The following is a 17,372-nucleotide window of genomic DNA, read 5'->3' as shown; positions in this document are numbered from 1 at the left end:
CCCGTTTGTGACACGCAGAATCCCAAAGCACTGCTGCTGTCGGCGAGCGGCGTCGCGGAGAAGTGTCACTTCTGCAAGCAGCGCGTCTACCTGATGGAGAAAATATCGGCCGAGGGGCTGACGCTGCACCGGTCGTGCCTGAAGTGCCACCACTGCCACACCAACCTGCGCCTCGGGGCGTACGCGTTCGATCGGGACGCCCCGGAGGGTCGGTTCTACTGCACGCCGCACTTCAAGCTGCCCTCGAAGACGGTCAAACCGGCCGTACGCAAATCGACGCAGCGCCAGCGCGCCTCCGGTGGTCCGCTGGTTGGTCGGGTGCTGGAAACCGGAGGCGTTGCCGGCCGCACCACCGCCGCCCTGGTGGACGGTGCGGTCCGTTCGATGCTCGCCGACAACGATGCGTCGATGGTCGACTACCACGAGCGGGACGCTCAGACGCCCGAGCGGGTCTCGGACGACGAGGCGAACATGGAGGTGATCGACGAGAACGAGTGGACCGATCGCAACTTCGGCACCGAGTCGGACGAGTCCGAGGAGGAGCTGTCCAGCTCGGACGAGTCGGACACGGACAGTGAATCCGACTACGAGGAGACGGCCGATTCGCCGCTCGGCGTGCAAACGCTGCAGCTCGCCGCCGAATGGATCAGCGACAAGCGCTTCTCCAACATGGTCGACAGTGATGCCGACTTCTACAGCTACTCCAGTGAAGGTGCGCACAGCAAGTTGATCAATGGGTCGAATTCAACACCACTATTTTTTTTATTACTCTGTCTTGTTACATTGTTTACAATTTTACTGATCAACATAAGAGTATATACAAGTTTACCACATTATTTTGTAACAAATTTGTTTAGTTAGACCTCTAGTTATTGATATTATCAGGCTGTGTGTGAGGTTCCTATTAAGCCAACCGTGTTTATTTTTGCTTAGTTACGATAGTCTCCTATACATCAAGCGATTGAAAGTGTTTAACGATGGTCATAAGTTGATCTTTATGTGAAGTATCTATGGTTTTGGGCTCGTTTAGTGTTTGTTTACTTGTCTTGTTTAAACCAGTCACTTTTTACTGGAACTTGTTCAGTATCGTTGTTACATCTAATTTTCTTCTCTTCTCTTGTCGTCTCTGTTATTGTTTGTTCCATGTACGTTTCGACACAGAAGATGACGACGAGGTTGAGTCGCAAACGGAGGGCGAGGAGTTGGCTCGCGCCCGCGAAATGCGCCGCCAGGAGGTCAACCTGCTGCCGCTTCCGCTGCTGCCGACCGATACGGAAACCGAGGTAAGACGATCGGGCTCGCAGCGCACTGCGCGTTTCGTCTGTGTGTGTGTGTTGTTGGTAGCCCGACATTTTCTTTTCCGCAAGCCCCCCCCCCCCCCCTCTACACCCCTGTCCAGCCCTCCCCCACCCTGGCAGCATATTTAATATTTAGAGAGAAATCGACGAGTCGAGCGTTGTTGTCGGTTCCAAGCGAGCGGCGTTCGAGAGGGGCGGAAGAGGCATTACTATATTTCATTGTTCTTTTTTATTTATTTATTTCTGACCCACATGCGACACCGCACGTACACACGCACACACACACACGGTGTATGCTGAATAAATCGAATATTCACCACAAACTGTGCGAGTGGCGTGTGACAAAACGAAAACACACCCCAAAATACCGTTTTATTACTCATATTTAGCAGGTTTTCGCAAGTACCGTTTCCACCGCTAGCTCCCCGAAGGGCGTCCCGGCGCCCCACGATGCGGCACAAGCGACCGGAAGTGCCACCGTTGACACCGCGACCGGGCACCAGGGTGCAGCGGAAAGCGCCGAAGATCGGGCCCTCAAGGAGCGCATGCTCAAGAAGCTGAGCGTGCGCGAGCAGTGGCTCCACGCGCAGACGACGGAGTCCCCGGAGGGGGCCGGGGTTTCACCCGCGGCGGGACTGCGCGGTAGCGCTGCTGGGGACACAGGCGGTAGCAAATCGAAAAGTACCTCCTTCTTCGGTGGTCTCATGAACAGCCTCAGCACACTGATCAAACCAAAGTCGCAAAACTCATCGCCTCCACCACAGCCAGCAACAGCTACTGCTGTTATTACTACTACTACTACCACAGCTACCACCAGCACACGACCGCATGGGTCACAATCGCTTGCATCCGCGTCATTACCATTCCCCGTGCCACAATCATCCGTTACTAGCACGAAAACCACCAACATCACACCACAGGCATCGCCGCAAACAGCGTCCCCGAGTGCACGGGCTTCCGTGCCGCCGATTCCACCGTCTCCCGTGCCATCGGTGAAGAAGCAGCAGTCCTCGTCGGTACCTTCGGCGCCTCCAACGCCGACGCTCAAGAAGCATCGCAAGCTCGGTGCGTCGCCATTGCGCGGCAGCGAGGCGGAGCTGGATCGCCTCATCCAGGAGGCGTCCGGTGCGCCGATCTCGTCGTGCGGCAGCCAGTGCTCCAGCCCGGCGCTGAGCGCCCGGAGCCACCGCCGCCGCTCGGCGAACACCGACGGCGACGAGGCGGACGAGTTTCTGCGCCAGATCAAGGCGGAGCAGGCCGCGCTGGACAGGCGCTCGAAGGTGCAGGAGGCGCGCAAGTTCGCGAACAACATGCAGTCGATCCGGTCGGCGGTGGACGGCGGGCCGAAGGTGGTGGGCGTTAAGAGCGAGAAGGACGTGGCCAAGTTCTTCGCGTCCGGCAGCAAACCGAAGCAGCTGCCGAACAAGGACGTGACGGCGCTGCAGGGTGGCAAGCTGGCCAAGTACTTCCCGGGCAAGGCGGCCACCGGTGGTGGTGGTGGTGGTACGCCCACGTCCGTCTCGAGCGTCGAGGGGTCGCCCGCGCTGGGGCGCAAGAAGCCGAGCGAGACGGACCTGCTGAAGTACTTCGGAGCGGGCGCCAAGTCGAACGCGTCCTCGTCGACGCCACCCTCATCGCTGGTTTCGCCGGCCATATCGCGCAAGAGCAGCATCGAGTCACCGCTGCCCGTGCGCAAATCCAGCACGGGCAGCGCGGTGGCACCACCACCACCACCTCCACCGGCCGTCGCACCACCGCCGAAGAAGAACATTTTGGCCTTCCAACCGATTAAGAAATCCAAGACGGATGTTGCCGTGGCTCAACAGCCGGCCCCGGCGCCGTCCGCTACCCAGCGTAAGCCGCCGGTGCCCAAGCAAAACCCCAAGGTGGCGGTACCCGAACGCACGTCACCCGACGTCGACGAGCAGTTGTTCGAGGACCTACTGCAGGACGTCGACGATACGCTGGTCGACACCTTCGACGCCATTCTCGGCGAACCGAAGTCGAACAAGTCGAGCCCGAAGGGCGCTCGGAAGGCACTGCCTTCGGTGGCGAAGCAAACGGCCACGATAAACGCCGCAGAGGTCGGGAACAACGAGCGATATTTCACCGGCAAGAAGGTGAGCAATCCGCAGCCGACGGCGGCGCCGGGAGTGCCGAAGTTGACGCTCAAACGACCGGCGTTCAGGATAGAGATACCGGTGAAGATGCAGGAGACGCTCGAGGAGATTTACCTGGCGAGCCTGTCCAAGCTGGACACGCGATCCTCCTCGTTGATTGATCTGACCGCGCACGAAGACGAACGGACGGTGGAATCGGGCGGCCTAGGTGTGAAGGTTCCGTCGGGCGTCAAGCTAGGTAGGGTTAATGAGGAGGAACCGGAGGCAGGGGAGCGGCAGCGCAACGACGCGGCTGCCGCTGCCATCCTCCTCCCTCACCGTGGTAACAGTGATAAGCTTACTTTGCAGCCCTTTCAGAAGACCCCTCAACAGAAGCCGACAACGACGACGACGACGACGACGACAACAACGAGCAAAGAAGCGAAGGAGCCGAAATCGCCGAGTACACCACGGGCGGCGACAGCGCAGAAGAAGAGGCAGGCGAGTGGTTGCGGCACGGAGACACAGGCGCAGAAGAGCACCAGGACACCGGATGCGACTCCGACGGTGAATGGTCCGGCGGTGACAGCGACGTCGGTCAGTGCTTCGGTGCAGAAGACTGGAACAACGGGGGCGCCGCAACCGACGGCTGGAACGCCGAGCCCACCGAGGAAAGCTATCTCTAGCGTACAGATTTCGCTCAAGCAATCGTCACCGCAAGCCACTCGCAACCAACACGAACAAACCAAACCAAACGCCACTGGTCCGGGAGCGGGAGCCTCCGAGACGGACACACCGAGCCAAGCTACCCGGACCAAGAAAACGCCCGCACCGAAGCGAGACATGGAAGCAAAGTCGGCCTTTGCCGTCGTATCTAAGGATGCGATGGTTAAGGGCCCGACGCCGCTAGCCGCGTTGCGCCAAATGCAGCCAGTTGACACGCCAGTTGAGGCAAAGCCGAGCGAACCGAATGAAATGCCATCGCCTACGATGAGCAAAACAACAACAATGGGTAGGGCAGACGTGACGAAGGGTGCGTCATCGTCGAACAAACGCGAGGACGTTGCCAAACCAGAACCGCAGACAGAACCGACCAAACCGACAGTGACGGCTGCCAAGGAAGATGGCCAGCGACAGCCAGCGCTGGAATCGGAGGAACCGGTGAAGGTACCGCCTAGACTCTCCCGCTCCCGCACGCTGTCGTCGGACGAGAAGCGCTTCGATGAACTTCGCCGGAAGCACGAAGCCATCTTTGCCTGCCAAGAGAAGGTGGAGGAGCAGGTCGAGAACGCGCCCGTCCCCAGAACGCTATCGGAACTGCGTAGCACCCTGCTGACGCCAGCGGTGAAGCCGACGGGCGACAGTGGGGCGTGTGCGCCCCAATGTCGGGACGGTATCAATCAGCTGGTGATGGAGGTGCTGCTGGACGACCTGCCCATACCGAAGCAGCGGCAGAAGACCTCCTTCCAGAAGGAGTTCAACAAGCTGCAGCGAGCGAACTCGATCGCGACCACTGCCGGAACGTCCGCCGAGTTGCGGATGGAGGTGATCCGTGAGGCAGCGGCGCCCGGCAAGAAGACCACCACTGGAGGCGCCAGCGTGATCGCTAAGCCACTGGGAGGAACGCTTGCCGCCAGCACCAGCAACCTTACCACCGAGCGGCTCGGCAGTGAGGAGAAGATGCAGATCCGGCTGGAGCGTTCCGCGCAGATCAAGGAACAGTACGCCGTGCCGCGCAAACCGAACGTCGTGGCACCCGTGGGGCTCCCGAAGGCGAACGTTGACGAGCGTCAGAGTATCCTTGCTCGCGATGAAACCGTCAAGAAACCACTGCCGGCGCCGGTGACCGACTTCGATGAGCTGCTGGATGAAAAGGCTGAGGAGGAGTCCGCCGTCCTAGCGGAGGTTGACTTCGACAAGTTGCTGCTGGACATTGGCGAACCTGCGGGAAGCAAGGTACCCGTCGGTAAGGCCACTCCATCGATTGCCACTAACCGCATCCCGAACATTGATTTGGAGCGGCGTACGCAAGTGCAAGCTGGTGGACCTAGCTCCCGGCACCTAAAGAGTGCGTCCGTACAGAGTATTCCGGTGGCGGTCAAGACGGAGGGCAAAGTGGTGTCTACAAACACTGTCCGGGCGCCGCCGGAAACCAAGGAAGGCTCGGGAGGAAAGCAATTATCGGATAAAGAGTTCAAGACCACCGTTTCGCAGCTGACGGAAAAACTGGCCGCTGCAAGGAATGTCTCCGCTAAGGCAGAGGCGAAGGTGGACGCAGTACCGATGAAGGCGTTGCTCACGAAGGCTGCGACTGATGTCGTGTCACAAACGGCGCTTGCTGCGGTGGAAGATGTTAGCAAGAAGCCGTCGACCGATTTGATCAGCTCGAGTGCCGTGCTGACGGAAGCGGACCGGCTGATGCCGGACGTGGTTAGCTCGACGACAAAGAAGCAGCACCACGAACAGCCACAGTCCCCTGCCAGCGACGTACAGAAGCCCCCAGAGCCGATGAAGAGCCTGGGATGTATGGATGCGCTGAAGAGTACGGCGTTGGTGATGCCTCAAGCCATACAGGTGTACACGCTGCACACCACCACCCCACCTGCCGAGGAGCACCGCGAGCCGCAACCCTCGACGCAGGGTATGTCGGGCGATTACGCACACATCCTCAAGGACATTACATCCGGGTTGGTTGGAGCAGATTTTGGAGCGCCGGTCGTGTACGAACCGCCGGCGCGTGACACTGTCCACCAGGAGCGGTCCGAGTTCCAGGCGTACAAGCAGCTGCTGGCGGAAAAGGCGGCGCGCGAAGAACCGGTGGTGGCGATGGTCAGCGCCGACCAGCAGCCCCAGCGGCCGCTGCGACGCCAGAAAAAGGTGGATTCTAGCGAGACGTCGCCACCGGCGGCGATGCGAAGCACCGCCCCGGGAGCGGCGAGCCGCGCCTTCGACAACTCCATCTGTATCGATCCCTGGAGGGCGCGCAAGTCGGCCAGCATCGAGAACATCGCCATCGAGCAGGTGTTCGTGAAGCAGAACGAGGAGGTGGTCGACACGTTCTTCGTCGTGCCCGATCCGGCGGCCGACGGTGGGCGCCGCCGCGGCTCCACGAAGGTGCGTCGCTCGAAGTCCTGCGACCGGCTGGCGGTCCCGGGTGCCGGTGGCAGCCGCCGGCGAGGATCGTTGAAGCAAAAGTTCGAGGAACTGCGCGACTTCGAGTATGAGGTGGAGCCACCGGCACGCTCGCGCCACTTGGTCGATCCGCGCCTGCGCCATCTCGATCTCGACCAGTTTGGCTCGGACGAGGAACTGTCGACGTTACGCGACCAGTCGGCCGGGGCACGCTGGCGGGGCCAGGGTAGCAAGTTCCGCAAGAACAAGTCCATGACGGATGTGGCGCGTGGGCGCAAGGATACGGTGGAACCGCCGAAGGTTGACATCGACCGGGAGTCGCCCCGTCCGAGGACCACCGACTTCTCCAAGTGGGAAGCGATCCTCGACCGGGGCGTCACCTACTACGAGGGTGGCGCGAAACCGAAGCCAGACATCAAGACACTGGAGAAGCGCATCGAAGATCTGGAGATCCGGCGGGCGCGCCCGATGCGCCGCAAGGCCATCCCCAAGGATTACGATCCGGAAGAGTACGTGCCGCGGATCAACAGGCGTGGTCCGGAGCTGTGCGACCTCGATCCCACGCTGCCACGCGACTACGATCCGGACGAGTACGTACCCAAGCCGATCCGTGGTCCGCACAACTCGCCTCCGATGCAGCCGCTGCCACGCTCCTACGATCCGGAGGAGTACATCCCGAAGGCGAACCGCCGTGAGCCGGTGTTCCACGAGATACCGGTACCGATCCAGCGCGCACCTGCCAAGTACGTCAAGGAACCGGCGTACCATCACCACTATCCAACCATGGTGGAGGATGGTGGCTACTACGCCGCCAGCACCGTGCCCCTCGGGCGCTCCAAAACGGCCGCCCACGTACCGATGACGTCGAGCCGGTACGATCTGCCGGCGCGCGACATTGCCCGATCGCAGTACTCGCGGCGCTACGACGCCGAAGACCGCCATATCGTCGATCGCAGCCACCGGCTGCACGAGAAGACCAACAAGTACATCCGCACGCAGCTGACGCGCAACGATCCGAATCCGTACATCCGCGAGATGCTCGAGCACGACAGCGACGACGAGCCGGACCTGGCGTACCCGGTGGCCAGCAGCTCCCACCATCACTACCACCGTGCCGGCGGTGCCCCGACCACCAGCACGGCTGGCACGTCGTACGCTTCCGGCTCGACCTACGGCACCTCGGGCGCCGCCGCCATGAGCCGCATCCAGACCAAGGCGATCACACAGCCGTCCCGCATGCTCCACTACACCAACCGTGGCAAGGAGTACCCGCTTGCCAGCTCCTCGTCGTCGGCGGCGTTGGGAGGTGCGGGACCACGCTCCTCCTACGACCATCGGCGGGGACGTGGCGACACGTCACGTACGCGAGAAAACTGTAACATTTCCTAAGCAGCCGCCGCCGGCTCCATTCGATCCATCCACATCCCACCTCTAGCTCCACCCACGCCACGTCATCTCCACCATCATGCAATGCAGCAGTCACTGTCACTGGCAGCCTTTCCTAGTAACGAGAAACAGTCCGTCAACCCCCTTACACATCCCACACGAAGCAGTTAGCAAAACGTTCGACGCTTCGCACCTGCTGATCCATTCAACAAATCACCGCATCCGTTTGTGCCCATCGCCATTTGGTGCTCAGGAAGCGTCATGCGCTGCCCTTTCGTTCGTGTCCTGTCGTGCTTGTTGTGCCTCGAGCCTCGCTCTTTATGTGTGTGTCCAGTCCCGCGTTACAGTAGCACATCGCACCAACACCCCGAGCTCCCTCCCGCCACATCATACTACAACCATGCACAACAACAACAACAACAACCGCAACTCTACTTGAATCTGGCCGCCACAACACAACAACCACTTCCCACTGTGCAGATCACCGAATGCCGAAGGCATTGGATTTTGTTTATTTGTGTCCCTTTTTGGCTCCACACCTGTGTTTTTGTTCCGCCGACTGTCTCCATCGATCCCCCCCCCCCCCGGGTTCGGCTACCGATTGTTGTCTACTCTCTGCGCGCTGAAGGCCCCGAGCTCGATCCGGTTTCGCATTCCATTGCTGGAGGCACTACCCCCTGCGTTCGTTCGGACGCACTAGAGATGAGATGAGAGAATTGAATTGATGAGAAGCGCGTGGAGGTAATCCCCGTTGTGACAGTGTGCTGATGTTGGTTGTGTTGACTGTTCCTTTCTGTTTTTCTTCTCTAATTTCCTTCTTTTTTCTTTTGTTCTTATTTGCGTTTTGTCTACCATCGTTTTTTTGTTTTTGTTTTACTTAAATCTCTTTTACTTTAGCTGTTTTCGTTGTTGCAAGCTGGTTTAGTTGATTGTTGTTTCGATATATATATATATATATTTTGCTTTGGTTTAACAAACTTCACGTTTCACACTGCGCGCGCTAATAATTCTGTTCATTATAATTTGCATTTACGTTTGTTTTCAGCTGGTGAAGCGTTTCTCTAAACGCTTGCTCGTTTTTGCCCCCCGAGGGTGTTGGCGTTTGCTCACGCTTCTCTTACCTTTCCTCCTCCGCGAGGCGAGGGAACAATATTAGTCAAAAATGCTCAAACGAATTATGTACATACCGAGGGAAAACGGCAAATCACTTTCCGCCTTGGGCCTTCCAAAAAAAAAAAACGCAGGAGAGTTTCCATGCCTTACGTCAGCTAACGAACTGTTGTGTGAGGTTCATCCTTAACTGGAGCCATTGTCTTATTGCCTTGCTCGACCGGACAATCCCAAAGTTCGATGATTTCGGTCCCTACTTTCTGCCCAAACCGGCCCGCTGCTTCGTTACGCTGCTCTCTGCATTCAAAACTAACTTCGTGTGATGTGCTGTTGTTTGTTGCCCTTTTCCGATGGCATCTCTTTAGCGTACGGTGTTTGTAAGTTGTTGTTAAAGGTATACTCATCGACAGCGTCGGACAAAACAGTACGGCACGAACTAAGGTCTGCCTTTGGTGTCACAAGTAACTGTCGAGACTCACGTAAATGTTTTGCAACAAACGACACACACTATTAGGAATAGTATAGTGGAAATTTATTGTTTTCTCCGACACTGCCTAACCTGCAACTCCCCCATGTCAAACCGCTGTGCTACGTGGCATTTCTTTTGAATGATGCGCTGGTATCTGAGGCCCCATTTAACCAACCCCCCCGGCAGATGCGCGCGCCCTCTGTCCAGCGGAGTGTCTGTGTCATTAAACCACAAACAAAAACACATATTTGTTGTTATGGGCAGCTTCTAATGTACGTTTGTGTTTCGTTCCTCCCATCCGCAGGGTGCGTCCGACTCGGAGGTGAACTCGACGGAAATTTCGACCGACTCGGAGTTCGACGACGAGGAGCCGCTGCGTGTGCCGCCAACGTTCCACCTGGAGTTCAAGCCGCTGGTCGAGGTGGATCCGACGATCAAGCTGGTGCAGGCGGGTCGGGCCCCGCTGGCCGTACCGCGCCCGGGCGACTACGGGCTCAGCAAAACGGCCAGCACCGAGGGTATCGCGTCGAAGAAGAGCCTCGAGCTGAAGAAGAAGTATCTGCTCGGCGAGGGTACGGGCGGGCTCGGTGTGCTCAAGTCCGGCTCGGCGTCGGCCCTGGACTCGAAGTTCAAAAGCTTCCACTCCAACATCACCGAGTGCCAGAAGTTGCTGAATCCGGCGGCGGCGGCGCCGGCGTCGTCTGCCATTCCGGCGGTACTGAAACCGGCCCTCGGTTCGCCGGTTGGCGGCGGGTTGGCTGAGGCCGAGGAGCAGCAGCAGCAGCAGCAACTGCCATCCGCCACCCACGAGAAGATGCACGTCGACACCGAACAAGAGAACCAGTGCCCGGCCGGTCAGCCGGCAGCGAACGGGAACGCGCCTGCCAAGCGCCTTTCGCTGGTGGAAACCATCAACTCGACGCTGGTCGAGAACAAGCTGAACGAGGCCAAATTAAACGGACCGTTCCAAACCAGTGCCGTCGCCAAAGAACACGAAGCGAGCGGTAAGCCGCCCCCGGTTGCTTCGCCGCGTCACTCAAACAGGGCGAAACAGACGAACGTGCCGGACGAGCACGCCGGCGAACGTTCACCTGGCTTGAACAACAACAATAACAATAACATCAACAACAACTTCAACAACAACGAGGACGTGGACATGCAGATCATCGATCTCGTGACGCCGGAGAAAACGAAAGCGGGCGAGGGTAACGCGGCCGAGCTGGCCGCGGCCGGGAATGCCGGTCGGGAGCAGCAGCAGCAGCAGCAGCAGCAGGGGCACGAGCTGAAGTACATCTCGAACCTCAAGCACGCGTACCTCGATCTCACCGCCCACGACTCACCCAACTGCGATCGGTCGCTGGTGGAGACGACACTCGATTTCAGCATCGCGCCCGGGGCGCCCGTCAACGGGGAACAGTCCGGTGGCACGAGAAAGACACCTCCGGACATCGTACGCATCGACAGCAACGAGAACAAGATCGACGGCTCGAGCCCGGCCGCCGTCGTGAACGGTACCCGGCCCAACCGGGTGGTGAAGGTGGAGCCACAGCAGCCGTCCGCATCGTCCTCCTCGCCGCCCGGTGAGGAGGGATGCCACGAGACGACGCTGGAGGTACCGACCGTGCCTTGGGCGACGAAGGAAGAAGAGGAGGAGGAGGAAGAGGAGGAAGAGGAGGACGAGAGAGGCATCGAGTCGGACAGCATATCGGAGTCGGGCAGCAACCGGAACGGGGGCAGCACCGGCAGCAGCAACAGTACGTCGAGCGTCGAGGACATACCGCACTTCATCCTCGACTCGACCACCAGCCCGGAGACGCAGAACGACGAGCGGTTTGTGCCGCGGCTGGAGGTGCGCGACGCCACCGGCGAGCTGATGCAGATCGACAGCCTGATGATCATCGACGGGCGGTACATCGGCGATCCGGAGGATCTGAAGCTGATGGAACAGCTGCCGCCGGACACGCAGATCGCGGCGCAGCTGCTGCAGGAGGAGATGAACCAGGACAGCATCAACACGGTGGTGGAATGCAGCGAGCCGGTGCCACCGCCTCCGTGCGACACCGACGACGTCAAGGAGGTGAACGGCCAGCCAAAGCAACCGATGGATGATGAAGATGGTGATGAGCGAATGGCGGAACCGGACGAGGACCGCGCCAAAACACCGACGCCACCGGCGATCGAGCCGAGCGTCGCCGCCGCCGCCGAGCGCATCTCGCCGCTGTCGTCGGACTTTGTCACCAAGCGGAATCCGCGCTTCTCGAAGTTCGACACGAAGAACGAGAACAAAATCGACACCCTGCGCAATCTGCCGTTCGTGCTGGACGCGCCGGCACCGGCGCCACAGAAACCAAAGTATCTCAACCTGGTGGCGCACCACAAACCGGCGGCCGACGCCGACACGGACAACGAGCGTACACCGATGGCGAGCGAGCCGCAGTCGCAGCCGCCGGTGGCTCCCGTCATGTCGCACGCGCTCGCACGGCCAGGGGCGAAGGGGGTGGTCGATGGGGACGGCGACTCCGACTCGCAGGACGACACGGAGCTGACGACGCAGAACAACCTGACCGAAACGGAGCTCTCGGACTGGGCGGCCGATGACGCGGTGTCGGAGAACTTCGTCGACATCGAGTTCGCACTGAACGCGAACAATCGCACGATGCGGCGCAATCAGCGACTGCGGCAGGCTCGGCTGCTCCAGCAGCAGCAGCAGAAGCGGCTGGTGAATGGTGGGGGGATCGCGGCCCGTGCACCGGATGGTGGTGCCGCCACCGAAGATGGCATCATCCGCAACCTCGCGCTGGAGGATATCGAGTTCATGGACACCGGCTCGGAGGAGGAGAGCTGCGTCGAGACGTACTCGACCACCAACCGGATGATGCTGCGCAACCGGGGCTACGTGGAGATCATGGATCCGCGGGTGGAATCGCAGCGCACGCTGTACCAGCCGCCGCCACCAACGCTGCCCGCGGTGGCGCACCTCGGTTACGGCGCGAACGTTGCCGCCGCCAGCCTGCAGCAGCCGCTGCAGGTGGTCGAGGCCATCAACAAGCAGATTGCCGGCCGGGTGGACTACATCGAGCAGGGCTCGTATCTGCTCGGCCCGGACGACACCAAAACGCCGATGAACGAGGAGCCACCGGCGAAGATCACCTTCTCAGCGCTCGTCGGCCAGAGTCAGAAGGCGACCGGGGACGTCACCTGGGGCGCCGCCGGTCGTGCCCCGCCCGCCATGAACGACATCGAAGAGGACAGCCTGGTGCTGGCGGTGTCCATGCTGGAGGCGGGCGCTTCGGCCAGCACCAAGTCGGCGGCCGCGGAGGAAAGCGAACCCCTGACGATGGTGAGCGCCGTGCCGGACAGTAGCGTCAGCTCGGAGGTGAGCATTGTAGCGCGCGCGGGTGGTGGTGGTGGTGTGGAGGCGGGCAGCAGTTGCGCCGGCAGCCTCACGTCGTTCAGCTCGACGTTCACCGAGTCGAAGCGAGCGCCGGCGCTGCCGGACTACAGCAAGCTGATGCTACCGGTGCGCAAGGTGTTGGTCGACTCGCTGCCGGTCCGGCGCACCAGCTTCGACCGGAAGGAGGGTCGCCGGGACTCGTTCAAGCGCGTCGAGGACGTCGGCTACGAGGAGTACGTCAAGCGGCTGCAGCACAAGATCCAGCAGATCAGCAACGCGCGCAACTCGCTCGATGTGAAGAAGTACAAACGGAAGACGTCGAAGGGTGAGCTCGGGACGGCGACGATGGACGACGATTCGCTCGGTCCGGATGGCGGTGAGGAGCTGGCAGACACACTGCCCAACACGGCGCTGGAGGACAGTCCCACCAGCAGCAACGGCACGACGGTGCTCCCAGCCGCTGGCTGCGGTGGTGGTGGCCCTGGCCCCGACGACGGCTGGACCGGCGGTTACGGTCAGCCGGCCACCGCCGCCGAGCCGCCGAAGAGTGTGGAGAAAAAGATGGAAGAGATTGCGATGGAGCGCGTCAAGCAGAAGGACATCATCCACGATCTGGTGATGGACAAGCTGCAGACGAAGAAGCAGCTGAACGCCGAGAAGCGGCTCAATCGCAGCCGGAACCGCAACAATGCGCTGCTCGTTGGCGCGTCGCCAGCCAACGCACCGCCGACCGTGGCCGCTGCCGAGCGTAGCCTCAGTGCCCAGCGAGCGGACACACCGATGGAAGTGCAGCAGGTGCACAACGCCTACGCCGGTGCGATGTTCCGCCCCGCCGGTACGGAGGCGTCGACCATTGATACAGCGGCCGGCGGGGGTGCCGAACCTTCCCTTGTTGCTTCCAGCCATTTCGGCGTCGAGCCACAGCTCGTTACGCCCCGTCCGCAGGCGATGGCGTCGGGCACCGACTCCGATGCGCTGCTGCTCACGACCGACCAGCTGCGCGAGGAAGCGCGCTCCCGGGCGCGGCTGAAATCGAACCAAGACCTGGGCCTGTCGCCCGAGGATCGGCTGCTCTTGCTGCGCAAAAAGTACCACATCAATCTGCGCGGCCTAACGGACGACGACGACGACGGGCTGAACCAATCCGACGATGTCAAGAGCAAGGAGCAGCATCACCATCATCATCGGAGCAAGCTGATCAGCTCGAAGAGCGTCAACGATGTGTCACTGCTGAAGCACCAGCCGCACCACCACCACCACCACCACCATCATCACCATCAGCATCCGGCCGATCCGCAGACCCCGTCGCCCGGCGGTGCACCTCCCCTCTCGTCCGGCGCCTCTTCGCTGAAGAAGCTGACCGACTGCGTGTCCGATCCGAATCTTTGCGTACACAGCACGGCGGCGCCGGCATGGACGCCCACCGACGAGGCCGGTTCCCCACCGGGGGTGGCCGCCGCCGCCGCCGCCGCCGGGGCCGACGAGGCCCCGCTGCGCACCCGCAACAAGCGGAAGGATCGCGAGCGGCGCAAGAGCATCATCGAGAAGGTGTCGGAGTTTTTCAACGGACGCAAGAAAGCGGCGGCGGCGGCGGCGGCGGAGAACGGTGCACAAACCGGTGGCGGTGGTGGCGGTGGCAAGGACGTGTCGCCGAAGCAGCCGAATGACGCCGCGAACGGGGTCACTCCAACCGGCGGCTCGTCCAACTCCGGCGCGGGAGGCTTTCTTCGGTTCAAAATTTCACCAAAGCTTAAGGATAAATCAAAGGTACGGTAGCTTGCATGCCAAGTTTCCACCCCAACCACAACGACACACCGTCTGACCCATGGGCTCCGTTTGCTGGTTCCGTGCAGCTCTCTCTCTCGCCCGCCCCACCAGCCAGACTACTTTCATTGTCGCTTTCCGTGTATTTATTTCACCTTCTTTTCCACAGTCGTGCTTTGATCTGAGGAGCATTAATTGTGGCGTAAGGGCTTAACACTAAGTTTTACCTATTTTCACATTCACACTCACGGCCGAACCCCGCCCGCCCCCCTTCTTTCTCTGTTCATGCGTGTTTGTTTTCTTTTTTTTTGGTGTATGTGTTCCTATCCTCTTTATTTTGAACGCTGAAGAAGCTCTTACTTTTTTTTCAAAAAACATTAGATTGTCAGATTCGGGGTCGTAATCATCGAATAGTTGTTGCTTAGTTTTGATCCTCTCCCTTCGGACAATTGGCACACCCCCCATCACACCTCCTGTAGATTCTCTCGTTTTCTATGTGGTACCGGCCAAGTTGACATTTTACTTTAGCTGTCATTGTTATGTACTCTAAATTGTTAATTGAGTAAAGCCAGCTTTTCGTTCCTACTAGAGTTGAGAAAGTATGATAAAGATGGAATATTTTTAATAAAATAAAATCGTTACCAACTCATGTAGAAAATGAAAAGTGAACAATTGCGCTAATTTTGCATTGTTTTGTAAACCGAGGATGTGTTCTTGTTCACTTTTTAACATCTAGTTCATTACAGTGAATTGTACAACTCTGGCCGGTAACGCATATGGTTGGTTTTATTTTATTATTTATTATTATTTTTTTTTTTATTAAATTATTTATGTTTGCTGAAAATTGTGTTTGTTGAGTTGAACTGTTTCACGCAATCGGTAGCTTCGTTCTCGCATTCGCATTGTTCACGAGCGATAGTGTTATTTCTAGTTATACCTAGCTCCGCATGGTTGATAGTGATTCATCTCCCGTAGCCTTGTCAAGAGCTTACCATCGCTGGTATTACTAACCGTTGTCTCTCTCCTCGATCACTTGGACTGCAGGAAAAGGAAGGCCCGCTGTACGGCCGGTGCGCCTCGGAAGACTGCCTGAACAGCAACGCCTCGAACGGGTCGCCATCGGCTGGGAGTGCGGCTGCGAATACGGCCGCCCACCACAACAGCTACAAACCGATCGGGCGCAAGGAGGCGGAGGAGCTGGAACCGCCACCGATTCCGCCGCTGCCGCTGAACTACGAGCGATCCGATGGTAGGTGCCTCGGCCCCGGGTAATGGGACCGCTCCTGCTCCTGTCCGCCTGGACGTAATCGATTTTCCGTGTTTCGCTCCTTGCAGACGAGTACGGTGCTTCGAACGAACCGAACAACGAATCGAAGAAAATGCGTGCAATGTCGAAAACATCACGACAAGCGGAATTAAAAAGGTGCGAACCGCGAACCGGTCCCACGGGATGCATGCCTTCTTAAACACACCGTTTCTCCTCTTGCTTCGCAGACTGAGAATTGCTCAAGAAATACAACGAGAACAGGAACAAATCGAGGTACAGATCAACGATCTTGAAGCGCGTGGCGTGGAGATCGAAAAGGAGCTACGCGGCGAGAGTGAAACTCTCAAGCAGTACAGCGTCGCCAACCTCGGTGCTAACGACGACGGGCTGGTGAAGGAGTGGTTGGAAATCATGAGCAGCATCACCCGGCTGAAGGTGCGCGACGACGAGCTCAACATACGGCAGCAGGAGCTGCAGCTCGAGCATCGCCACGCGCAACTGAAGGAAGAGCTCAACAGGCGGTTATCGTTTGGCAGTACGTAGTACCCACAACCGGCGACACGGATGGTCTCTCTATCCCCCTGTCGTTTACCTTATCGACAAACAACAAACCCGCTAAAGCAGCTTCTGTTTTCTCCCCCCCCCCCCCCCCTTGCACAGAGCTAGACAAGAACTCTTCCGACGTTGCTGCGGAGGGCGCCATTCTCAACGAGATGCTGGAAATTGTGGCCAAACGGCAGACGCTGAGACCGCCGCTCGATGCGGCGGCATCGGCGACTACCTCGTCGACATCGTCGAGCGTCGGCGTGCTGCCCCACGCGCGCGTTACGAAGGACACCGGTGTAAGCATCCCACCAACCTTTTCGTTTATGCCCTCCCGGCCCCTGGCCACCTATCTGCTAGTGTTTTCCGTTGTTGTTGCCGTAGTATTTAGTTGGTTCGCTAACTAAGCTAAGCAGCTTATCCGTCCAAGCGCACCTTGACTGGTGACTTTAATGTTAATACACACAGTGCAATATCGTAGGATAGCGTTGATCACGACGATGGTGTCCTAAACATCACACCAAACAGCGCTTACATGGTGTGCAACACTTGATAGCACATTTTGGCAACACACACATACACACTAAACTTCTAAACTGGTGGCTTGGTAGCTAATACCTAACTTTGGCTGTAGAGAAATTTCACACACCGTATTCCATGTCCAGGTTGCACCCATCTAAGCGCTTGTTTAATTGAAAAACACTGCATCACTGCACACAGCACTGTTGCGATAGAGTAGTTGTAATGTTCTAAACAACCTTTCCAATATGTCCCCGGATCGAAGCAAAAGTGAAGTAAAACTGTATAAACTTTTCACAGAGATATTCGTGGGTTTGCTGCGGAGGAATGTAAGGCACCGTGGTGGAACTTGACCCACACACACACGCACACACACGCACGTGCACGTACA

The 17,372-nt window shown here is 58.7% G+C and overlaps 1 protein-coding gene across 1 annotated transcript in view; it reads left to right on the top strand.

Annotated features, from left to right (window-relative positions):
- LOC131290625 (F-actin-monooxygenase Mical) overlaps positions 1–16,869 on the top strand; it is a 51,557-nt gene extending 34,688 nt beyond the window's left edge. The window contains exons 7-16 of the mRNA XM_058319787.1: positions 19–706; positions 1,162–1,283; positions 9,799–11,022; positions 11,080–13,335; positions 13,408–14,655; positions 14,822–14,854; positions 15,697–15,901; positions 15,988–16,075; positions 16,147–16,454; positions 16,580–16,869. Of these exons, the coding sequence (XP_058175770.1) occupies positions 19–706; positions 1,162–1,283; positions 9,799–11,022; positions 11,080–13,335; positions 13,408–14,655; positions 14,822–14,854; positions 15,697–15,901; positions 15,988–16,075; positions 16,147–16,454; positions 16,580–16,869 (6,462 nt within the window). The remainder of the gene's footprint in view (positions 1–18; positions 707–1,161; positions 1,284–9,798; positions 11,023–11,079; positions 13,336–13,407; positions 14,656–14,821; positions 14,855–15,696; positions 15,902–15,987; positions 16,076–16,146; positions 16,455–16,579) is intronic.
- Positions 16,870–17,372: the final 503 nt, after the last annotated feature.

Source organism: Anopheles ziemanni, chromosome X (assembly GCF_943734765.1).
Source record: "Anopheles ziemanni chromosome X, idAnoZiCoDA_A2_x.2, whole genome shotgun sequence".
NCBI classification, from domain to species: domain Eukaryota; kingdom Metazoa; phylum Arthropoda; class Insecta; order Diptera; family Culicidae; genus Anopheles; species Anopheles ziemanni.
The sequence above is the reverse complement of the archived record's forward strand: the minus strand, read 5'-3'. Positions and strand labels throughout refer to the sequence as shown.